Below are 26,351 nucleotides of genomic sequence, written 5' to 3'. Positions count from 1 at the left end.
TAGTAAATGAGCTGTAAAACATAGGGGGTCATTTATCAAGCTGAAATACACCTAAATTAGGCATATTACAGGCGCAGGTTTAGTTGCGCCTCAATCTATGACTCATGCCAGGTCAAAAAAGAGGCCCTTCCCATTTACCACACCTGTTTCAGGCGTAGAAAAAGGTCAAAATGTAAGGCAGCAAGGAAGCTATAATACAGCGGCGCTGGATACGCCGAAAATATGAAGAGGCTGGGGTTTATTAAGACCGGTGTCTAAACGGCTGGTATTTATAAATGTGCCCCATAGATTTTACTACAATTCTTTTCTTCATTATAGGGGAAATTCGGCTTTCTGGCATAAGTGCCGGGTTTTTGTCGGGCCGTAACCCGGCACTCATGCCAGAGATGGCCACATCACATTATAGTCTATGGGTGCAGTGATGAACAGTAGCACCTTGAACAGCCTGCCGGATCAGGTCACGGGTCATGTGAACGAAGCCTAAGGGCTCATGCCAGCTGTGCCCATATTGCGGCCCGTAAACAGCGGGTCCGCAATATACAGGAACCAGCCGTTTGCACACAGTATCACGGATGCGGACAACCTTGCTTGAATGGGTTCGCAATCTGGAAGATATGGAGCGGAGCCACAGAACGGAAGGCCACGGAAGCACTACGGAGCATTTCAGTCTGTGCTTCCGCAAAAAAAAAACACGATCTATTTTTTTGCGGTGCGGCAGATCGCGGACCCATTCAAGTAGTTTGTTACTTTTTGCCGCAGGTCTCACCCGTGCATTGAAAAGGGTGAAATCCACACAAAAGAACCGCACAAATAATTGACATGTTGCGGATTTAAAAATCTGCACAACTGATCAATTTCCTCACAGAATGAAAAAAGCAAAGTATACGGAGGACTGAGGAGCTGTGTAGTTCTGGTGCTGGAGCTACTGCTGAAAACCTCATGTAAGACCCCCGCTGACCTGATGTTGATGACCTTATCATAGGAATAAGTCAATCCTGTCATGACATGATTCAGGAGGTCTAAACCCAACAAGAAACAAAAGAAACAGACGAACCCGTATAAAAATGGTGAATTTAATAGATGTCTGGTGTCCAATCACAACATATCAGAAAACAAATAATAATGAGGCCGATGAACATGAAGAAGGTCAAAAGGAACCAAACTGCCCAAAAAATGTGCTTTAGAATTGCTGGGCTTAGACTATGGCACTGCTCTATGACCGGGATGCTCAAACTGTGGCCCTTCAGCTGTTGCAAAACTACAAATCCCGGCATGCCCGGACAGCCTACAGCTATTAGGGCATGCTGGGAGTTGCAGTTTTGCAACAGCTGGAGGGCCGCAGGTTGAGCATCCCTGCTCTACGATATGCTAAGCCCCACCCCTTTTTGTTCCTCAGCCAATAGGACCAGGAGGGGATAAGCCTCATTTTCCCTTCCCAGATGGGCTTGCAGACAGTTTCCAGGTGTAGTGTCCCTTTAAATATGGTCTTGGCAGCACTGTATTACCAGTCGGCCCCTCATTGTGTCCTCCGGTGCATTGGACTGTAGGAAGCAGCAGAGCAGCGGAATATTTACAATGTCTCCAATGAATTATGCACAGTGGAAACTTGTTTCACAATGCCTTGTCCTCATGAACTAGAGCAGCTCAGTACGTCAGACAGGTGTACCGAAACGCTGTGTGAAAGCTTCCAAAGTGTACACTGTGCCGTGACCTACTCGAGGGTCCATGCTGATGAAGTCATCCAGGTTCATAGAAGATTCTGCAAAAGGGAAAAAGACTTGACTCCAGAGTTATTGCATTTTCTGTCTGAACAGACAATTCCCAGCCTGCCCTGCTCAACACAATTATCTCCTGAAACACTGTTCTGGGGGACTGTAATCATTCCAGTAGGAGTCTGTGGTTCCTGCACCATGCCATTATCACATACAGTCCTGTCCTAAACAACAATTAAGGGACCAGGTCACTGCCTCTTACAAGATCAGCACACCACTCCTCTCCTGCCGCTTTCATCATTCTGATCATCTGGTTGCCTATGTGTTGTTTCTTTGCCTATTTAATGACACTGCCCCTTTGACATGCTGCACTGTCCTTACTAAAATAATCACATGTGGTCATGTCACTGTCTCCCGCGAGATCAATACACTCTTATCCTGCTGCTATCAACACTTCTATGATATAATTAGCCATAACATTTTCTATCCCAGCCTACTTCTTGCTACAGCCCGTCACCTGCAGTATATCATCCTCTATAATGGCTTTACTTATTGGTCACTGCTCCCGCACAGAATCAGCACACTCCTCTCCAGCTGCTATCATACTTCCTATGATATAATTAGCATTAAGATTTTCTATCCCGGCCTACTTCTTGCTACAGCCCGTCACCTGCAGTGTAGTCCTCCCCCTCTATAATTACTTTATTAATTGGTCACTGCTCTCCCACAAAATCAGCACACTCCTGTCCTGCTGCTATCATTCCTATGATACAATTAAACACAAGATATTCTATCCCGACCAACTTCTTGCTACAACCCCTGTAATCTGCAGTGTAGTCCTCCCCCTCTAGAATGACTTTACTAAGTAGGCACTGATCCTCCACAAACTCCGTACATTCCACTCCTGCTGCTTTTATCATCCTAATTATAACAATTCCACCTCTTTCCATAACTTGAGGAAGGAGCTGTGACAATCCACATGGAAAAGACCTCATCATAAGTTCAGAATGAGATTGCTGGGCTCAGGCACAGTTCTTTATATTTCCATAATTGCTATGATCTCTATGTCTCCTTGTCGTGATAATGGATGGATATGCAGCAGACATACTGATCACAGCCTGATGCTTGTGCTGTAAACATATGTCCGCGGGTTCATATGATACAAGCACATCTATCACATCTCACGACGTGAGATTCTGGACTCTCCCTCGGCACTGCTGCCTTCAGGACTGGTGGAGATCCAGCACTGGATTTATTCCTGGAGGTAGATATCATGGGATTGCAGTAACAGAGGACAGACTGAGGAGCGATGGAAAACGAGATTTTTGTCCAACTTACCAGTAAAATCTCTTTCTTGCCCTTCCTTGGGGGACACAGGAGACCTTGGGTATAGCTCAGCTCCCTAGGAGACGTGACACTAAGTGAAAACTGTTAAGCCCCTCCTCCACAGCTATACCCTCAGCCTGGAGAGAGAGACTGCCAGTTGCGTGTCCAAGTAGTGAGAAAAGGCAATGACCAACAAAGTGGAACCAACAAGTTTGTAGAACAAATAATGATGGGTGGGTGCTGTGTCCCCCAAGGAAGAGCGAGAAAGATTTTACTGGTAAGTTATACAAAAATCTAGTTTTCTCGCCCATTTCCGTGGGGGACACAGGAGACCTTGGGACGTCCGAGAGCATTACAAGAGGGGAGGGACCACAGCTCCAAGGCAAAGCAACCATAGGCATCAAGAAACCGCCGCCTGCAAGACCAGGCGGCCCAAGGCAGCATCCGCCGATGCATGAGTGTGCACCCTGTAGAACTTGGTAAAGGTGTTTAAGGAAGACCAAGTGGCCGCCTTGCACAATTGTTCAGCCGAAGCCAGATGTCTCTGGGCCAAAGAGGCACTAACCGCTCTGGTGGAATGAGCAGTGACACTGAAAGGAGGAACCCTGCCCGTGGCGCGGCAAGCCTCAGCGATAGCCACCTTGGAGGCCGCCAACCCCTTGTGCGGACCCTCCGGAACCACAAAAAGAGAGTCTGTGCGCCGAAAGGAGACGGTGATCTCCGAGTAAATCTTGAGATGAAAGGCGGAGACCACCTTCGGAAGGAAGGAAGGGACGGAGAACAGCCTTATCTTGGTGAAGGACCAGAAAAGGCTCGGAACAGGAAAGGGCCGCTAATTCAGACACCCGTCTGAGAGACGTGATGGCCACAAGGAACACAACCTTACAGGACAGAAAGCGTAGGGAGATCTCCCGCAACGGCTCGAAGGGGGAAGCTTGCAGCGCCGAGAGCACAATATTCAGGTCCCAGGACGGAATCGGGGGACGGTACGGAGGAACCGAGTGAGCCACTCCTTGGATGAAGGTCTTGACAGGCCCGAGAGGGGCCAGGGGACGCTGGAAGAGGATGGAAAGCGCCGACACCTGACCCTTCAAGGAACTGAGGCCCAGCCCCAGGTCCAGGCCAGACTGGAGGAAGGACAGAACTGTGGGGAGAGAGAAGCGGAGAGGGGGAACGCCCAGATTCTCACAGAATCCCAGGTAAGACCTCCAAGTCCAATAATAGATCCTGGACGAGGCAGGCTTCCAGGCGCGGATGATGGGGCGAACCACATCCGTGGAAAATCCCCGTCGCATCAAATTGGCGGTCTCAATAGCCACGCTGTCAAACGTAGAGACCTTAAATCCTGGTGGAAGATCGGTCCCTGAGAGAGGAGATCTTCTCTGAGAGGCAGTGACCACGGCGCGTCTCCCAGGAGCAGCATCAGGTCGGCGTACCAAGACCGGCGAGGCCAATCTGTAGCGACCAGGATCGTGGGAATGCCTTCTGCCGCGATCTTCCGGAGAACCCGAGGCAGGAGGGGGATGGACGGAAACACATACAGAAGGGAAAATTCTTGCCATGGAAGAACTAGGGCGTCGGCACCGTACGCCCTCGGGTCCCTTGCCCTGGCCAGGAAGGTGGGAAGCTTGTGGTTGAACCTGGAGGCCATAAGGTCCACATCCGGACGACCCCAACACGTCCGGTTGTAGCGACCACTCGCCCGGGTCGATGGTGGTCCGGCTGAGGAAGTCCGCCGTCCAGTTCTCCACCCCTGGAATATAAATCTCTGACAGGGCCATGAGCTTCCGCCCAAAGGAGAATGGGGGTTACATCTCGCATTGCCGCAGCGCTGCGAGTGCCCCCCTGGTGGTTGACGTACGCCACGGCATTGGCGTTGTCCGATTGTACACTGACAGGATGGCCTTTTAGCAGGGGAGTCCAGTGTAGGAGCGACAGGAGGATCGCCCTCAATTCCAGGACGCTGATTGGAAGTTTGGACTCCAATTGCCCTGGACGGACCGGGGAGGAAATTTCCCCCCCCCCCCCCCAACCCTGCAGACTGGCGTCGGTGGTAACCACCAGCCAGGTCATTGGAAGGAAGGAAGGATTTCCCTTGGAGAGGGTCCGCAATCACCAGCGGAGGGAGGCCCGAACTCGGGGAGTTAGATGGAAGGGCCGGTCCAGACTCTCCGGCGACTTGTCCCAGGCAGAGAGGATCGCCCTTTCAAAGGTGCGGGAATGGAACAGTGCAAACGGAATTGCCTCGAAGCAGGTAACCATTTTCCCCAATACCCGCATGCTGGATCGGAAGGACGGACGGCGGTGAAGAAGATTGCGAACCGACCAGTGGAGGGCCAGACGCTTGTCCGTTGGAAGACGAACCTCCGACGCCTCCGTATCCAGCAGAATCCCCAGGAAGATCAACTGTCTGGAGGGGGTCAGGGAAGACTTGGTAAGGTTGACAAGCCAACCGAACCGCGCCAGGGTCTCCAGAGTGAGGTCCACGCTGGCGGACGTCTGAGAAAAAGAGGGCGCCTTGATGAGGACGTCGTCCAAGTAAGGCAGCAGAAAAACACCCCTGGAGCGGAGCAAGGCCAGGACAGGGGCTAGGACCTTGATGAACACCCGAGGAGCCGTCGCCAGACCAAAAGGAAGGGCGACAAACTGATAGTGATCGTTTCCCACTGTGAAGCGAAGGAAACAATGGTGAAACCGAGCGACCAGAACGTGGAGGTAGGCGTCCTGAATGTCGATTGACGACATAAAATCCCCCTTCTCCAGGGAAGCCACCGCGGATCGTAGGGACTCCATCCGGAGAAAACGGTTTAGCCGTTTTAGGCCTAAGATCGGCCGCACCGAGCCTTCTTTTTTGGGGACCACGAAGAGGTTTGAGTAGAACCATTTGAACCTGTCCACCTGAGGCAGTAGGGTGTGAATGGCTGCGGAGAAGTCGGCCGCACACTCGGGGTCCCACGGAGGACGGGACCGAAAGAAACGATCCGGAGGGAGGGACGCAAACTCGATTTTGTATCCGGAGGATACAATTTCGAGTGCCCAGGTGGCAGCCCCCTACCTGGGTGGGTGGGGGCGCACCTTCAGGCGGGGGACTGCTTGGCCGTGGAGGGGCGGGCAGCCTGTGACTTGCACCAGGTGGGCTGTGCCGAAAAAAGGGCTTCTTGCGCCCATCTTGGGAGGGGCCAGAGGATGAACCGGCTGCTGATCGAGGCCCGGGAGGACCGAAAACAAGACGAACCCGAGTTGCCTCGAGAGTCGCCCTTAGTTCTGGACTGGGGAAAATGGGTGCTCTTGCCACCCGTGGCTTCTGAAATAATCTCGTCCAAACGGGTCCCAAATAAACGGGAGCCCGTGAATGGCAGCCCAGTAAGAGAACGCTTAGAGGCGGCGTCCGCCGCCCAAACCTTCAGCCAAAGCTCCCTCCTGACGGAAACGGCTAGGGCAGAGGAGCGGGCTATGAGGGCAAAGACCGGTCTGAGGTCTGAACCCGAGGCAGCAAAGATGGCTTTGGAGAGGGACTCCAGATGACGGTCCTCGGTGGACTGAAGTGAGGAGCCGTCTGCTACAGGAATGGCCATGCTCTTAGACAGGCGGGCCACGGGAGGGTCAACCTTAGGCGGGGACGCCCATGTGGCAACACAATCAGCTGGAAATGGGTAACATATGTCCAGCTTTTTGGGAGAGGTAAAGCGGGCATCAGGGCGAGCCCAAGCCTTCGAGACCACCGAAGAGAAGTCGGCGTGGAGAGGAAAAACTTTGGACGCCTGTTTGGGGCGGAAAAAGCCAGGCCTGGTCAGGGCTGGGAGGGTCATCGTGTATCTTAAAGGTATCATGAATGTTAGTGATGAGGTGACCCACTGCGGAGGCTAGTTTGGATGGCAGCGCCGAGTCCATGTCCCAATCTGAATCCGCCAGTTCTCCCTCAGAGGGCGTGTCCTGTGGGGAGGAGAGGCCCGACTGAGTCCGCACGCATGGAGGAGAGAGACGCGTCTGAGGAGGATGCGCACTCTGCCCTGAAGCGCTTCTGAGAGTGCCGGGCCCTGGAGGATTCACTGGGAGCGAGGGAACCAGTGGGGGCGGCAGAAGCGGTAGTCCCAGAAAGTGCGACAGGGGGTGTGGCAGCCTGCGGGGTAGGCGGTTTGTCTACAAGGCGGCCTACTATGTGAGTGAGACTTTCCACGACCTGGGACAGGGATCTAGCCCAGTCAGGCGGTCCAGATGGAACGGGGGGCGGCACGGCGGACCCTGCATTGGGGCCTGGCATGCAGAGCAATGCGGATCAGATTGCCCACGTGGAAAGGGTTCTCTACAGGCGGTACAGGCATGGTACCAGGGATGGAGCTGCGGTGGGTAGCAGAGCGGCGGGAAGAGAGCGGAGTGCGGGAAGATAGGCCCCGCCGATGCTGCTGGAGAGTGCCGCACTTGAGGTGCCGCTCTAGTAACTGAAGCGCCGGACCTGCGTTGCCGACGAGAGAGGAAGCCAGCCGCCCGCCGGGAGTCCTGGCGGAGCTGAGAGAGTCCATTTCGAGTGCCCAGGTGTAACGGAAGAGATGCGGGGGCCTGTAATAACCGCAGACGCGGTCTGGATGTCAGTCGGGGGAGTAAGAGCACTGCGGCCACCTGACTAGGTTGGCCCGCAGCGCTGGTGCCAGGTCCCAAAGTGAAGTGCCCAGATCACAAGAAGTGGGAGTCCACATTAGCTGGGAGGCCCCAGTTTTGGAATAAAAAGAGGGGAACCCCGCAGGAGTTGAGCTGGAGCAGCCACCTCTCACCGTCTGCTGTCTTCACCCTCGGTCCATTCCAGCTACTTGCCCCTTCAGCTACTGGCATCGTAGTGGCAGGACGCTGGAAGAGGGACTTGGCGTGCGGGCGACCCTTACGCTGGCGAGATGCAGGGGAGCGAGGCTGCCCTGGTCCACCTTGCCTTCTGTGGGGGAGGCAGCAGTGCGGGTGATCGGCACTGGCGCAACACGACCCCGGGAGAAACAAAGAGGTCCAGGCGTCTCTGTTGTCCCTGAAGAAAGGGAAATAAAAAATAATAAAAAAAGATAAGGAGAAGCAGCCCTGCAGAGCAGGGAGTGTCTTGCCTCCTTGGACACTAAGCAAAAAACTGGCAGTCTCTCTCTCCAGGCTGAGGGTATAGCTGCTGGAGGAGGGGCTTAACCGTTTTCACTTAGTGTCACGCCTCCTAGGGAGCTGAGCTATACCCAAGGTCTTCTGTGTCCCCCAAGGAAATGGGCGAGAAATCCACTTACCTTTACACAATTGTGCCTCAATGGTCTTGGAGGGGAATTCCAAGACTTTTCTACTGATGACCTATCCGCTGGACAGTATCTGATCGGTGGGGGCCGACACCCGGGACCCCCGTCTATCAGCTGATGGAGAAGGCACCGGCGCTCACAGTGGCGCCACGGCCTTCTCTCAACTTTCCCTAGGGTCATGTGAAGTAATGTTTATCGGTCACTTGGGCAAGGCGCAGCTCAGCCCCAATGATGTGAATAGATCTCAGCTTTGATACGAAGCACAGCGCTGTGCTTGGTGAGCAGAGATAAGGCTGTGACGCATCTGTGAGCGCCGGTGCTTTCTTAAACTGCTGATCGGCTGGGATCCCCATCTATGTACATCCTAGATCAGTGGTGGCGAACCTCAGATCCCTCTGTGGGCACCCGCACTTTGGAAAAAGTCTATGGTGTACCAATACGCCTTAGACTTTTCCTGCCATTGATCAGCGCAGGGCGCACTATGAACAGCACAGGCAGCGCACTGAATGTAGGCAGGCTATTATAGCTGAATGATAAAGTACATGGAAGATATATTGGTATTCAGGTTAATTTATCGCAAAGTGCCAACGCGGCAAATAAGTAGCTTTTGGGTTGCAGTTTGGGCACTCTGTCTCTAAAAGGTTTGCCATCACTGCCCTAGATGATTCTTGTTAGAATTCAGACTCGGATGATTGTTGGCCAGTATCAGGAGGTGATAGGTTTTAGACTATACAGTCAGCACCGGCCTGACGAGAAGCTGATCACTCACCTGATGTCTTTATACATGCATAAGGAGGTGGTGGTTCCTTCCACTCATTGTTTGCGTCTTTCATATGCGATCGGTCAGAAGCGAAGGTCCTGAGATACTCATCTGCTGGTACTAACCTCAGCTTTCTAGGATAAAATACATACGTCCTGCTCAATCAAGACAGCAGAGATAGTACATCATATAAAGGCTCCATTGTTTGATACAGTTATTACAAAGGAGAACTGCACCACTATGCACTATTTAGCTTTTGTTCATTTACTGCAGTGTAGATTTGGTTTTACATCATCGGTCTCATTCACACTACTAATGTGTGCTGTGTAACTGCTCTGCAAGGTCAGTGCCGCAATGCTGGACTAGTGTTATTAAAGGGGTTCTAGGGTTTGTTTTAAATAATGATCTATTCTCTGGATAGATCATCAGCATCTGATCGACGGGGGTCAGCTGTATGAGAAGGCAGCGCTGCTGGCCCAGTGACGTCACGACTAGTATCAACTGGCCTGGGCCAGGCTTCAATCAGCGTATAAATTAAAAGCTCTGCAACTTTCTAATAGTTGATACAACTGTATCCAGTGAAGACAATGCTCTGTGTGCTACAGAATCTGGACTCCAGACTGATACATTGTAGCAAACTACCAGAGATCTCGGTTTCAGTTGTAGCTGATATACTGAGCATTGTCTAGACCGGATAGAATTGCATCCATTTGTCATCCAAGAGCAGGACTAGCTGTGTACAGTATGCTGCCTCTGAATAGAACTTAGAGTGTTCTCATTCACTGGCAGCAAGCACTTTCTGGTTTTACGCCTTAATAAAGTGTGCAGGGTTGGCTGCGGTGGAGGGGACACCATCCGGCAAGTTTTGGGAGGTGAATTGAGGAGAAGCTAATGGCAGGTGTTGATGGGAACGAGCCTCCCTAGCGTCACCCGCAATGTTAGGGAGGCTCATTCCAGTCACCCCCCTGCCATTGGCAGTTTTCATCCGTGCACAGGAAGAAGCAGCGGCGGCCATCCGGGCTTCAGAACGACGTGGGTGCTGGGGAGCGAGGTAAGTACATTGTATGTGAGGAGCCCGGGGGCATTTCAAAAGGTCGGATAACCCCTTTAACCTTTAATAACCTAAACCTATAAAATCCTTTTAGGCTGGGTTCACGCACAATTTTTATTTGGTGTTTCTGCCGACTTTTGCAATGCATTTTGGCGTTTTCTTTTCATTAAAAATAATATGTATTATTTTTTTTAGTCTCTTAGGCCTCTTTCACACGAGCGTGACGGATTGGCTCCGGATGCGTTCAGTGAAACTGGCACCATTTTGCAAGCAAGTTCAGTTGGTTTTGTCTGCGATCGCGTTCAGTTTTTTCTGCGCGGGTGCAATGCGTTTTGATGCGTTTTTCATATGCGTGAAGGCAATGGCGCTCGCAGTCTTCTCCCTGATCACCACGCACAGCGCCATAAATTGTACAGTGGCTGTGCTTGGTACCATGGGTTAGCCTATAGCCACTTGAATGGGGCTGAGCTGCATCAAGGCCATGTGACTGATGACTGTGCCGTCACTGGCCTAGGGAAAGCTGAGAGAAGTCTGCGGTGGTACTGTGAGCGGCGATGCCTTTTTGAAACAGCTGATCGCCGGGGGTCCCGGGTGTTGGACCCCCACCGATCAGATACTGATGACCTTTCCTTAGGATAGGTCATCAGTATGTAAGTCTTGGAAAACCCCTTCAAATTGCAGCATGCTCTAGGTTATTGGCATTTATTTCCGCTGTTTTTCCATACCCTTTTCTATAGTGGAAAAAAAATAAAAAAATAAAAAAATAAACAACACGTTAAATGTGAACATACAAACATTCAAAAAACACCATAAAGGAATTTATTTTTTTAAAAGCGCATTTAGAAAGGGCAAGGTAAACACAACACTGACATCAAGTGGACATACAGAGAACTGCAACAGTTTAAAAATTAGCCTGAACGGTCAAGACCTACAATAAAGATGAATTTCCGTACCAGTATTATCCATGATCACCAACTTTTAAAAAGCAGTTACTGTGGTGTACTGTCCCCCTATAGACTGAAATGAGATTACTAGCATATGCAACTTCAGAATGCCGACTGCACAATTATTTAGTAAAGCTCAACCAAGCAGCTTCCTGTAGACTCTAGATTCAATGGCAATATCTACAGTATTGATGGTGTACTGTCTGACAATGACAACCAAGCAGGGCATCTGTCAGCAGGGTCAACCCTATTAAACCAGCCATAATGCCTGGCAGATAATGGCGAGGTGAAGAAATAAGCAGGCGGATAGACTAATTTATTGAAAAACTAAATAATAGTTAAAAAGGCCTAATATGAATGCAGTTTCAGAGGCTTCCTCGGATACAATGAAACCAAAAAGGAAGTTGAGATTTAAAGGGTACAGGGTAAAGAAGACACACTTATACAATAAATGCAAGCATTATATATGGACAAAGTCCTCACTCTGATATGATAAAATCTGAGACACTTAGCCAATATATTTTGATCAAAACACATCTGTGCCCGCCTACCCAGCGCCAAGGTGGTCTCAGTCAGGCAGGTCCTACGCTAAACTTACCTATGCCGTATGGGCATCTACATTCAGGAGAGCAGACCCTGCACATATAGTGTCACTTCTGTATGCATCAAGCAATTGATGAGAGGAGGAGCCCGCACACCTATATGTACCACCTAATCAAGGCTACATGTGGGAGCCCATATGGCTATATGTGCCAACTAATCAGTACAGGGAGAAGGCGAGCTGTTTTTTCTCCCTGGCTGTGACGCTCTCCGCTGCGAATAGACCGCGCTACAGACAGGGAGAAGGAGGTGCCCATTGAGAAACCTGGTCATCTCCTCCTGCCTGTACCGATAATCTAAATTAACATACGAGGCGCCAAAAACAGAGGGGAACACAGGGCAGGAACGGGGAGGGTGGGTTTATTTTAGAAAAAATAAAAAATAAAAAGTGCTGCCATCTGTAACCCATAATCCCATGAAAAGTCCTCTTTAATACAGTAGTGTATGGGATATTCAGTATATTCCTAGGGAGCACTGCCACCTGCAGGCCTCAATGGGAATTAACACTGCATTAGCCAGGAACTCTTCAGAGAGGCTATTAGACAGAACGGCTTCCTTGATCTCAGCGCAGAGGAGTAGTTCGGGCCCCAACAGTGCAGCGCTCCTGCGGATAGGTGCCCCACATACAGTGGTCACAAATTACTATGGCCTCTAAGGGGTTAAATGTTTAAGATTAGTGACATTAGCCCTGGGAGTTTGCTGTTTAAATCGGTGCTGGTCAGTAGTTATCTTTACAGACCCGACCAGGGACCGTAAATGTAGGGCACTAGTCGTGAAGGGGTTAAAGGTAGGCGTTTTGTACTTTTCTACAACGATCTGAAAACACAGCACATGACAGGTTACCTTCTCCAGTCCTTATGTATGTAGTGATCGGAGCGGAGAGCTTCCTTAATGTAGGTATCACAAGGACATGGAAACGGTAGCACTGTATCCAGATCATAGATAAACCTCCGCCCATCGCCGCGGTCATGGAGCAGAACGACATGATAATCCTGCAGGGACAAACCAAACAAGAAATTATATTTCTGGGCTGTGCTTTATGCAGTCAGATTGGAGGACGTCTGACTGCTGCGTCCCCAGCAATCCTGCAGAGCTGCAGTACCCCAGCGCGGCCATTACACAGCGGACTGCGCCGTCTGCTCCCAGCTACACTAACACTAGACACCAAGAGACGCTCTGTGGAGCTGCCAGACCCCCACCCACCTGATACTGAGGACCTACCTCACCAGACTGGGAAACCATATTAACCTCATTCTGTATCACAGCAATAGTACAGACAGTGAGCCACTATGTCACTGGTAGATGAAAGAGCGGAGTCACTGTGTCCATACTGTATGATATATATCTTCTACTGATCCTGTATTATACTCCAGAGCTGCACTCACTATTCTGCTGGTGCAGTCACTGTGTACATACATTACTTATCCTGTACTTATCCTGAGTAACATCCTGTATTATACTCCAGAGCTGCACTCACTATTCTGCTGGTGCAGTCACTGTGTACATACATTACATTACTTATCCTGTACTGATCCTGAGTTACATCCTGTATTATACTCCAGAGCTGCACTCACTATTCTGCTGGTGCAGTCACTGTGTACATACATTACATTACTTATCCTGTATTATACTCCAGAGCTGCACTCACTATTCTGCTGGTGCAGTCACTGTGTACATACATTACATTACTTATCCTGTATTATACTCCAGAGCTGCAATCACTGTTCTGCTGGTGCAGTCAGTGTGTACATACATTACTTATCCTGTACGGATCATCAGAAGGTAAGGTTCCCCCAGCCACAAGGCCCATCCTAGGAGTGAGAGCAGTGGGTACTCACCCATATTACTGGGTCCTCGCCTTTTCCTGCCTGTTGTTTCCATATAGGTATCTGCAAGTAAGAAACATGGTGGATGCATCAGAGCTGGTGACGGGGAGCAGCCATGTTTGGACGGACAAATTACTTATATATATATATATATCAGGGATCAGGAGGCAACGTTGTATACAGTGTATGTCAGATGGACTTAACTCCTTCTACCCCGGGACAGTTTTCACCTTCCTGCCCAGGCCATTTTTTGCAAATCTGACATGTGTCACTTTATGTGATAAGAACTTTGGAACAAGCCATTCTGAGACTGTTTTCTCGTGACACATTGTATTTCACGACCGTGATAAATTTGAGTCAATATATCTTTCCTTTATTTATGAAAAAAAAATAATCCCAAATTTACCAAGAATTTGGAAAAATTTGCAATTTTCTAAATTTTTATTTCTCCGCTTTTAAAACAGATAGTGATACCTCCTAAAATAGTTATTACAGGGCTTGACAAATTTCCTTGTAATCTAGGAGCTAGCTAAAAAAGTTAGGAGCCAGGCGGAGTCGCGTCATAAAATCTATATTGCGATATAATTTTAAGCATGTGCGATATATATCGCAATATATTGTTTTCTATATTTGGGGGGGGGGGGGGGGGGGTGTTTAAACTTTTTTTATTTTTTATTTATTTAATAACTATTAGCCTCCTTAAGGGCTAGAACCCTTGTCATATTCACTATTCACCCTAATAGAGCTCTATTAGGGTGAATAGGACTTTACACTCTCCCTGCTGCCCTGTGCTTTGTGCACACAACAGCAGGGAGCTGACCATGGCAGCCAGCCTATCATGTGCCCCCCAGCCTCTGATCAGCCCCTCCAGCCTCTGATCAGCCCCTCCAGCCTCTGATCAGCCCCCTCTGGTAACAAACCCACCCCCCCTCCCTCCCCAGTATTAATCATTGGTGGCAGTGGCCACAGAGTCCCCCTCCTCCCCCCCATCATTGGTGGCAGTGGGCAGTTCCGATCGGAGTCCCAGCAGTGTAATGCTGGGGCTCCAATCGGTTACCATGGCAGCCAGGACGCTACTGAAGTCCTGGCTGCGATGGTATGTTAGTGATGGTATGCGCCGTGATCGCCGGGAGCTCCTTCTTCTCATAGGTCTGTGCGGCGCTTTGCTAATGCTATAAGCATTAGCAATGAGCCGCACAGACAGAAGAAGAAGCGCCCGGCGGCCACGGCGCACGTGAGTATAATGCTGCTCACTAACATACCATCGCAGCCAGGACTTCAGTAGCGTGACTCCTGGCTGCCATGGTAACCGATCGGAGCCCCAGCATTACACTGCTGGGACTCCGATCGGAACTGCCCACTGCCACCAATGCAGACAAACATTCCCGACACCCGACCTCTGACAGGACGCTGTGATCCGCGCGATTAACCCCTCAACTGAGGGGTTAATCGCGCGGATCACAGCGTGCAGTCATAGGGGCCGGCACATTGGTATTCAGGCATTCATTGGTGGCGCAGTGGCCACAGTCCCTCCCCTCCTCCTCCTACTCTGTTCTCATTGGTGGTCAGCGGCAGCCGCGCACAGTGGGGAGGGAGAGACTCTTCTCCTTCTCCACTGTGCCGGCTAAGGAAACCATGGTGCGCGCCAAGAGCGCATCTTTGAAAACGGGCTGACAAATACCCAAGCGCCAGGACCAAATTCCTGGTCGCCATGGCGACCTGGGATTTGTCGAGCCCTGAGTTATTACTTTACATTTCCAATATGTCTACTTCATGTTTGGATAATTTTGTAAATGACATTTTCTTCTTATTTTTGGGACGTTAGAAGGCTTAGAAGCAAATCTCCAAAGAAATCTCCAAAACCCAAATTTTTAAAGGACCAGTTCAGGTCTGAAGTCACTTTGTGAGGCTTAAATAATAGAAACCACAAATAAATGGCCCCATTTTAGAAACTACACCCCTCAAGGTATTCAAAACTGAGTTTACAAACTTTGTTAACCCTTTAGGTGTTCCACAAGAATTAAAAGGAAAATGGAGATGAAGTTTCGGAATTTCACTTTTTTGGCAGATTTTCCATTTTAATCCATTTTTCTGCTAACAAAGCAAGGGTTAACAGCCAAACAAAACTCAATATTTATGGCCCTGATTCTGTAGTTTACAGAAACACCCCCTTTGTGGTCGTAAACCGCTGAGATAAAATAGAAGATCCTTCTATGAAGGTAAATTCCAAAAAATCAAAAAAATTCACTTAAAATCAAAAGCAGTTAACTTACTTCACTGAGGAGGAATCCAAGGGATAAAGCTCAAGACGCCCAAGGACGCAACCTCCCCCGCCAGGATCGTTTGTAGTGTAGTAGGAGTAACACAGCAGTATCCAGTACTTCTGGTGCTTTCCTTTTTATTTCTTAAAATCACAGGTGGGGTCAACGCGTTTCGGGGGGTTCAACGCGTTTTCAGGAGCAGTTAAAAGTAAGTATATACAGTCGTGGCCAAAAGTTTTGAGAATGACACAAATATTAGTTTTCACAAAGTTTGCTGCTAAACTGCTTTTAGATCTTTGTTTCAGTTGTTTCTGTGATGTAGTGAAATATAATTACACGCACTTCATAGGTTTCAAAGGCTTTTATCGAGAATTACATGACATTTATGCAAAGAGTCAGTATTTGCAGTGTTGGCCCTTCTTTTTCAGGACCTCTGCAATCCGACTGGGCATGCTCTCAATCAACTTCTGGGCCAATTCCTGACTGACCCATTCTTTCATAATCACTTCTTGGAGTTTGTCAGAATTAGTGGGTTTTTGTTTGTCCACCCGCCTCTTGAGGATTGACCACAAGTTCTCAATGGGATTAAGATCTGGGGAGTTTCCAGGCCATGGACCCAAAATGTCAACGTTTTGGTCCCCGAGCCACTTAGTTATTACTTCTGCCTTATGGCACGGTGCTCCATCGTTCAGGAAAATGCATTGTTCTTCACCAAACTGTTGTTGGATTGTTGGAAGAAGTTGCTGTTGGAGGGTGTTTTGGTACCATTCTTTATTCATGGCTGTGTTTTTGGGCAAAATTGTGAGTGAGGATGAGAAGCAACCCCACACATGAATGGTCTCAGGATGCTTTACTGTTGGCATGACACAGGACTGATGGTCGCGCTCACCTTTTCTTCTCCGGACAAGCCTTTTTCCAGATGCCCCAAACAATCGGAAAGAGGCTTCATCGGAGAATATGACTTTACCCCAGTCCTCAGCAGTCCATTCACCATACTTTCTGCAGAAGATCAATCTGTCCCTGATGTTTTTTTTGGAGAGAAGTGGCTTCTTTGCTGCCCTTCTTGACACCAGGCCATCTTCCAAAAGTCTTCGCCTTACTGTGCGTGCAGATGCGCTCACACCTGCCTGCTGCCATTCCTGAGCCAGCTCTGCACTGGTGGCACTGCGATCCCGCAGCTGAATCCTCTTTAGGAGACGATCCTGGCGCTTGCTGGACTTTCTTGGATGCCCTGAAGCCTTCTTAACAAGAATTGAACCTCTTTCCTTGAAGTTCTTGATGATCCTATACATTTTTGATTGAGGTGCAATCTTAGTAGCCACAATATCCTTGCCTGTGAAGCCATTTTTATGCAACGCAATGATGGCTTCACGCGTTTCTTTGCAGGTCACCATGGTTAACAATGGAAGAACAATGATTTCAAGCATCACCCTCCTTTTAACAAGTCTGCCATTTTAACCCAATCAGCCTGACATAATGATCTCCAGCCTTGTGCTCGTCAAAATTCTCACCTGAGTTAACAAGACGATTACTGAAATGATCTCAGCAGGTCCTTTAATGACAGCAATGAAATGCAGTGGAAAGGTTTTTTGGGGATTAAGTTAATTTTCTTGGCAAAGAATGACTATGCAATTCATCTGATCACTCTTCATAACATTCTGGAGTATATGCAAATTGCTATTATAAAAACTTAATCAGCAACTTTTCCAATTTCCAATATTTATGCAATTCTCAAAACTTTTGGGCACGACTGTAGGTTATACACATAATACCATAGTATGCAAGCTTACCAGTGGGCCTTATATAGTGGATCATCCAAAAAACATGTGCTAGGGAGGGACTGGGAGAAATGTCATTTCCTGTATGAGGACCGGAAGTATGCGTTCCATAGTGGTAGTGGAACGCATAATATATGCTGGTAATGTAGTTAATACGAGCTGGTGGAAACATAGAAACGTAGGGGTGTAGGGGCCGCATGGATGGATGTACAGTGTGGACTCCTAGTAGTTGCGAGCGGGACGGAGGAGTACTTCCGGTCGTTGTGGAGCGCATCAGTGGAACGCAAGTACGCTCTGAACTTCCGATGGGGAGCCTGAGCGTACTTCCGGTGCGTGGAACGCAAGTGGCTCGCGGACTTCCGATTTGAGGTTCAAAGTATTGGGAGCGCCCGCCGCAACCACTGGGGAGAGAAATGGGATTGGAAACCTGTTTCAATCAAATTGTTTTAATGGGGGAAGAGGAATACTCAGATGTTAGGGCATATCATACTAAATTACATCTTAGTATTAGTAATGATGAATTACTACTGGTTATATAGGAAATTGATCAATCTATAAAGGGCTGAAATAAAATTGGGTTTAAAACAGCTCATTAGTCGATTCAAAAAATAATATAAAATGTACAAAGGGAGGGGTTGTTTCATTGTCAGTGGAACTATAAAACATTATGGTATATAGGGCCCACTGATTCCAAGTACAGTTCGTAAATAGTATATGAATACATGTAAAATATACATACTCATAAATTTTATATATATATATATATATATATATATATATATATATATATATAGACCATGAATATAAAAATGATGGGTCATTCGGGTTCCAGGGGTAGATTTGACATTAATACATATAAAACATCATTAGGAGTACAAGGTCATCTGGTTATCAAGGAGGAATACTCGTAAAACATCCTAGGGTTACCCGGTCGTAACAAATGGGTGAAATTAATTGAAATTAGGAAACTCCAATATAAAACCTGAAAGCATTAAAAATGTATCAAAGTGAGGAGGGCCATTAGAATAATACATATAAAATATATAGAAATAAATAAATAACAATGCTGAGATCTCATAAGATCCATCTCTCGGGTGTGGTGTATCTGACAATCAGAAATTGGGTACATATAGGGGGTCATACAAATGTCTGAATCAAGGTTTTTCGGTAAAATACAATAAAATATCATAAAATGCGTCACCTCATGAATGTGTTTACTTGTACAGTATTAAAGTATATTATTGGAGACGGATAAGGATGATTAATGAATTGGAAGATGGATCAAATTGTAATACAAAAATAGATATCCTTAGTAGATTAGGGCTGGCCACGGCGGGGCAAATATACATAAAGGGGGTGAATATATATAACAGAAGATAGAGCTAACTACGGTGGGGTGTTTGGTGATCAGTAATTGGTGTACTCTAAAGATTCATTTAGCTCGAATGGAGATAAGGTGTTAAGATGGAAGATCCAATACATCTCCCCCCCCCCTTACATTTTTTATCTTCTCTACCTTCTGATGCGGTAGGTTTTCCTACGCCTCCAGCCACCATAGGCATATATACAGGGAGTGCAGAATTATTAGGCAAGTTGTATTTTTGAGGATTAATTTTATTATTGAACAACAACCATGTTCTCAATGAACCCAAAAAACTCATTAATATCAAAGCTGAATATTTTTGGAAGTAGTTTTTAGTTTGTTTTTAGTTTTAGCTATTTTAGGGGGATATCTGTGTGTGCAGGTGACTATTACTGTGCATAATTATTAGGCAACTTAACAAAAAACAAATATATACCCATTTCAATTATTTATTTGTACCAGTGAAACCAATATAACATCTCAACATTCACAAATATACATTTCTGACATTCAAAAACAAAACAAAAACAAATCAGTGACCAATATAGCCACCTTTCTTTGCAAGGACACTCAAAAGCCTGCCATCCATGGATTCTGTCAGTGTTTAGATCTGTTCACCATCAACATTGCGTGCAGCAGCAACCACAGCCTCCCAGACACTGTTCAGAGTGGTGTACTGTTTTCCCTCCTTGTAAATCTCACATTTGATGATGGACCACAGGTTCTCAATGGGGTTCAGATCAGGTGAACAAGGAGGCCATGTCATTAGATTTTCTTCTTTTATACCCTTTCTTGCCAGCCACGCTGTGGAGTACTTGGACGCGTGTGATGGAGCATTGTCCTGCATGAAAATCATGTTTTTCTTGAAGGATGCAGACTTCTTCCTGTACCACTGCTTGAAGAAGGTGTCTTCCAGAAACTGGCAGTAGGACTGGGAGTTGAGCTTGACTCCATCCTCAACCCGAAAAGGCCCCACAAGCTCATCTTTGATGATACCAGCCCAAACCAGTACTCCACCTCCACCTTGCTGGCGTCTGAGTCGGACTGGAGCTCTCTGCCCTTTACCAATCCAGCCACGGGCCCATCCATCTGGCCCATCAAGACTCACTCTCATTTCATCAGTCCATAAAACCTTAGAAAAATCAGTCTTGAGATATTTCTTGGCCCAGTCTTGACGTTTCAGCTTGTGTGTCTTGTTCAGTGGTGGTCGTCTTTCAGCCTTTCTTACCTTGGCCATGTCTCTGAGTATTGCACACCTTGTGCTTTTGGGCACTCCAGTGATGTTGCAGCTCTGAAATATGGCCAAACTGGTGGCAAGTGGCATCGTGGCAGCTGCACGCTTGACTTTTCTCAGTTCATGGGCAGTTATTTTGCGCCTTGGTTTTTCACACGCTTCTTGCGACCCTGTTGACTATTTTGAATGAAAGGCTTGATTGTTCGATGATCACGCTTCAGAAGCTTTGCAATTTTAAGAGTGCTGCATCCCTCTGCAAGATATCTCACTATTTTTGACTTTTCTGAGCCTGTCAAGTCCTTCTTTTGACCCATTTTGCCAAAGGAAAGGAAGTTGCCTAATAATTATGCACACCTAATATAGGGTGTTGATGTCATTAGACCACACCCCTTCTCATTACAGAGATGCACATCACCTAATATGCTTAATTGGTAGTAGGCTTTCGAGCCTATACAGCTTGGAGTAAGACAACATGCATAAAGAGGATGATGTGGTCAAAATACTCATTTGCCTAATAATTCTGCACGCAGTGTATATATATATATATATATATATATATATATATATATATATATATATATATATATACACATACACATACATATATACATATATACACACACACACACACACACACACACACACACTGCTCAAAAAAATAAAGGGAACACAAAAATAACACATCCTAGATCTGAGTTAATTAAATATTCTTCTGAAATACATAGTTGAATGTGCTGACAACAAAATCACACAAAAATAGAAAAATGGAAATCAAATTTTTCAACCCATGGAGGTCTGGATTTGGAGTCACACTCAAAATTAAAGTGGAATCAGTCCTTGGAAGCCCCTCGACAGGACTATCTTCCCCCGTTTGTGGCTAAATGGTCTTAAGACCTGGGAGTGAACATCCCCCCCGATCACTGGTCAGAACTCTTCAGTCTGCTATACAGGTCATCCTTAGCGAGTAGGTTCCAGGAGGCGGGTTATAAGATAATGTCCAGATGGTACTATGTTCCAACCAGATTGCAGAAAATGTTTTCCATCCGCATCTCCTATTTGCTGGCGCTGTGACTCCGATATGGGCTCCATGATGCACATTTTCTGGGATTGCCCAAAAGTTTTTCCTTTTTGGCAGTTGGTCCATAAGACCTTGTCCTCAATTTTCCGATTTACGATACCACACACCCCTGGTTTCTTATTATTATTTCTCTCGGATCTGCCAATGAGTGTGCTCCGGAAGTCATGTTTGTGCTCCCTGGTGATAGAGGCTAGGTCATGTATCCCTGCGAGATGGAAGCTCTCTGCGCCTCCGACTATCAGTTGTTGGATCCAAAAGGTGGAGGAGATCCGGAGAATGGAGGAACTCACCTTGCAGCTGCGAGCCAAGCATAAAGCCTTCCTTGATTCATGGGCCCCTTGGTTTTCGTTTCAGGAGTCTCGGGAGTTTCAGGACCTTTTGGCCTAAGCTGCGGATCTTACTCTGTGGGTTTACCCCCTATTCAGTACCCACCCACCATTTAGTGTCTGTTGTTTGTGTGTATTGTCTCCCTCCTTCTGTTGTTTATTGTCTAGTGGTTGCTCCTCCTAATTTGTGTGCATTTATGCGCTTTACTCTTCCTGGTAGCTTTGTTTTAATGCCAGGATTATGTTTTTACTTTTTAGCCCGATGTGGTTATGGATCAGTCGAAAGGGTTCCTGCTCTGGCGAGGTTCCTATCATTATACCACAAGTGCCATTAGATATTGTTATGTTAGTTGACGTATAAGGTGATATCGTTGATGTGCTATATCTTTGATACAATGGTTGTACTGTATTGACTTTGCTAATGCACGGTTGGACTTCCGTATTCATTTAAATAAAGAATTTAAACAAAATTAAAGTGGAAAAACACACTACAGGCTGATCCAACTTTGATGTAATGTCCTTAAAACAAGTCAAAATGAGGCTCAGTAGTGTGTGTGGCCTCCACGTGCCTGTATGACCTCCCTACAACGCCTGTGCATGCTCCTGATGAGGTGGCGGACGGTCTCCTGAGGGATCTCCTAGACCTGGACTAAAGCATCTGCCAACTCCTGGACAGTCTGTGGTGCAACGTGATGTTGGTAGATAGAGCGAGACATGATGTCCCAGATGTGCTCAATTGGATTCAGGTCTGGGGAACGGGCGGGCCCGTCCATAGCATCAATGCCTTCGTCTTGCAGGAACTGCTGACACACTCCAGCCACATGAGGTCTAGCATTGTCTTGCATTAGGAGGAATCCAGGGCCAACCGCACCAGCATATGGTCTCACAAGGGGTCTGAGGATCTAATCTCGGTACCTAATGGCAGTCAGGCTACCTCTGGCGAGCACATGGAGGGCTGTGCGGCCCTCCAAAGAAATACCACTCCACACCATTACTGACCCAATGCCAAACCGGTCATGCTGGAGGATGTTGCAGGCAGCAGAACGTTCTCCACGGCGTCTCAAGACTCTGTCACGTCTGTCACATGTGCTCAGTGTGAACCTGCTTTCATCTGTGAAGAGCACAGGGCGCCAGTGGCGAATTTGCCAATCTTGGTGTTCTCTGGCAAATGCCAAACGTCCTGCACGGTGTTGGGCTGTAAGCACAACCCACACCTGTGGACGTCGGGCCCTCATATCACCCTCATGGAGTCTGTTTCTGACCGTTTGAGCAGACACATGCACATTTGTGGCCTGCTGGAGGTAGGGTTGGACGATATCAAAACTATTCCCACGATAACGATATTAAGAAATTTATCGCGATAGCGATATATATCGCGATAAATGCCTATTTAGAAGAAAAAAACACTTGGGGCCACAAGGAGACATTATACTGTATGGGGGCAGCCACAAGGAGACATTATACTGTATGGGGTAGCCACAAGGAGACGTTACACTGTATGGGGGGCAACAAGAAGACGTTACACTGTATGGGGGGGGGGCACAAGGAGACGTTACACTGTATGGGGGCAGCCACAAGGAGACGTTACACTGTATGGGGGCAGCCACAAGGAGACGTTACACTGTATGGGGGCAGCCACAAGGAGACGTTACACTGTATGGGGCAGCCACAAGGAGACGTTACACTGTATGGGGGCAGCTGGGCAGCCACAAGGAGACGTTATACTGTATGGGGGCAGCCACAAGGAGACGTTATACTGTATGGGGGCAGCCACAAGGAGACGTTATACTGTATGGGGGCAGCCACAAGGAGACGTTATACTGTATGGGGGCAGCCACAAGGAGACGTTACACTGTATGGGGGCAACCGGGCAGCCACAAGGAGACGTTACACTGTATGGGGGCAACCGGGCAGCCACAAGGAGACGTTACACTGTATGGGGGCAGCCACAAGGAGACGTTACACTGTATGGGGGCAGCCACAAGGAGACGTTACACTGTATGGGGGCAGCCACAAGGAGACGTTACACTGTATGGGGGCAGCCACAAGGAGACGTTATACTGTATGGGGGCAGCCACAAGGAGACGTTACACTGTATGGGGGCAGCCACAAGGAGACGTTACACTGTATGGGGGCAGCCACAAGGAGACGTTACACTGTATGGGGGCAGCCACAAGGAGACAATACACTGTATGGGGGCAGACGGGCAGTTCCCCAGCCTCTGATCAGCCCCCCCAGCCTCTGATCAGCCCCTCATGTGCCTCCCAGCCTCTCCCTCTTATCAGCCCCCTCTGGTAACCCCCCCCTAGTATTAATCATTGGTGGCAGTGGCCACAGGGTCCCCCTCCCCATCATTGCTGGCAGTGCCCCTTCCCCCCAGTATTAATCATTGCTGGCAGTCGCCACCGGGTCTCTCCCCCCCCCCATCATTGGTGGCAGTGGGCAGTGCGCGCCCCCCCCCCCCCCAGTATTAATCATTGGTGGCAGTGGCCACAGGGTCCCCCTCCCATCATTGGTGGCAGTGGGCCCCCCTCCTCTCTCCCTCCCCAGTATTATTCATTGGAGGCCACAGGGTCGTCGTCCCCATCATTGGTGGCAGTTTGCAGTTCCGATCGGAGTCCCAGCAGTGTAATGCTGGGGCTCCGATCGGTTACCATGGTAGCCAGGGCGCTACTGAAGCTCTGGCTGCCATGGTATGTTAGTGAGCAGCATTATACTCACGTGCGTCGTGGCCGCCGGGCACTCCTTCTTCTGTCTGTGCGGCGCATTGCTAAGGCTTATAGCATTAGCAATGCGCCGCACAGACCTATGAGAAGAAGGAGCGCCTGGCGGCCACGACGCAAGTGAGTATAATGCTGCTCATATGTAACGAAATAGACTGGTTCTTCAGGGAGATATATCTCGAACTCTGCCTAATACCTAGAGGCTTAAGATTGGCCGTGAAGCCCACCTTTAACAATGACACAGACTTTACCAAAAACTGGTTGAAAATCAGCGACAAATTCTCTAGCAATTTAAGGTCTATTCTAAACAAAGGAAAATGATCTGTATCAATCTGCCAACCGAGCTTAAAAAAAAAAATGTACACAATAACATTTATCGAACAATTAGAAAATACGAGTATGGAGAAATTAGGACAAAATGTAGAAAATTTGAGAGAGATATAATTGATTACCAAACTGACAAAATTAGAAACTGAGAGAGAAACACAAGGACAACCCACCTTAAACCAACCAACCCCAATAGGCAACCTTTGCTCAACACCATGCCAAAAACAAGGCCCATTTCCACCGTTTTTTACACAAACCACCATATCCCTCCCCATAACACCACCAGACCTATGTGAGGTAGAACATTTTACAACAGCAAGACTTTTACACACCACATACAAGGACCTACTAGATTAGGTTCTAATACATTATCCAACAAAACCTAGACAGATTAACGATGCTAGAACAAGAAACTCACCAATTATCACCATTCACGAGCACCCAAGTTCCCACTTCTATCCCATCCAAGACGGTAGATGAACAACACACCCATGTCCATCCCCTACATACATCCAAACAATTAAACCAACATTCACCTACAAAAAACAAAGTGATCGATATATCAGATACCCCTGAACTGAAAAACTTATCAACATATGCTACACCCAGATCCCAAGAGGAATCCAGCCACCTTGGGAGGAACACACCTGAATCATCACCCTTGCTAAATGTCCACGATAGTCCCTGTACGATAACAGATTCTGCACCTTTAGAATTAATATGCAATCTGTCCACCTATTCCTAGTACCACTTCAGGGAATTTTTTAGCTCTCCCCACAAACTTTTGAGACAGTCCTTTTTAGACAAACTGTCACCTGGGCTAAGGCCCCATTAACACGTCCGCAATTTCGTTCCGCGACCCATTCATTTCTATGGGGCCGCACGATGTGCTGCCCGGATACGGAATTGCAGACCCACACTTCCAGGTCCGCAATTCCGTTCCCGAAAAAAATTGAACATGTCCTATTCTTGTCCGCAATTGCGGACAAGAATAGGCATATTCTATTAGTGCCGGTGATGTGCGGTCCGCAAAATGCGGAACGCACATTGCCGATGTCAGTGTTTTGAGGATCCGCAAAACACGCTACGGACGTGTGAATGGAGCTTTATACTGAATCCCACACCACCGATCAGAGCAACCCTCTCCAGTATCCAAGGATTGAGCCCATTCTTCACCCCGACAGGCCCACCACCCAGTGTCCCCACAGATCAATCACAACCTAAAAATCACACACTTTTCACTCAGTTAGCCCAAACCAGAAAAGGGCCAAAAAGTGATTCAGAGGATGCAGATCCAAAAACTCCAAAAAGAAAAAGATCCAAGCCAAAAAACAACAACAGAGCTCTCCCCTGAAGGTACTCCCACTCCAAAGGGTTATCCTTTTGTCCCAAAACCATCACCACTTCCAATAGAAGAGACGGGTATCCCACCCCTACTAATAATTTGAACCCTGGGGAACTAAAAGTCCTCAAAAGTAAAAAAAAAAAAAACTATCCGGAGATTGTTATAAAAACGCTGACAAAGGGGGTGGTATCGTGATCTTGGACCATCAGTACTATATGGAAGAATCCTTTAGAATTGTATCTGACCAGGAATACTACTGAATCCTCAGAGAAGACCCCACTTCTTCCTTTAAAAAAATCCCTATTTGAACTGATTGATTTTGGGCTTGAATCAGGGTGTCATGCCCGGCTCTGACTATGTGTGGAGGTCGGCCAGAATAGCAGCACGTGTTTAGTTTTGTTTTGGAGTCGTGCTGGACCCGCCTCCCATCAGGTGCACT

At 47.8% G+C, this 26,351-nt stretch overlaps 1 protein-coding gene across 1 annotated transcript in view; it reads right to left on the bottom strand.

Annotated features, from left to right (window-relative positions):
* Positions 1-1,060: 1,060 nt before the first annotated feature.
* The window catches only part of NTAQ1 (N-terminal glutamine amidase 1), a 42,899-nt gene continuing 17,608 nt past the window's right edge, over positions 1,061-26,351 (bottom strand). The window contains exons 3-6 of the mRNA XM_040432607.1: positions 13,490-13,540; positions 12,495-12,643; positions 9,066-9,190; positions 1,061-1,759 (exon numbers count right to left, since the gene is read on the bottom strand). Of these exons, the coding sequence (XP_040288541.1) occupies positions 1,653-1,759; positions 9,066-9,190; positions 12,495-12,643; positions 13,490-13,540 (432 nt within the window). The 3' untranslated portion in view covers positions 1,061-1,652. The remainder of the gene's footprint in view (positions 1,760-9,065; positions 9,191-12,494; positions 12,644-13,489; positions 13,541-26,351) is intronic.

Source organism: Bufo bufo, chromosome 5 (genome assembly GCF_905171765.1).
Source record: "Bufo bufo chromosome 5, aBufBuf1.1, whole genome shotgun sequence".
Taxonomy (NCBI): Eukaryota; Metazoa; Chordata; class Amphibia; order Anura; family Bufonidae; genus Bufo; species Bufo bufo.
Note: the sequence above shows the minus strand (reverse complement) of the source record. Positions and strands in the feature narration are given on the sequence as shown.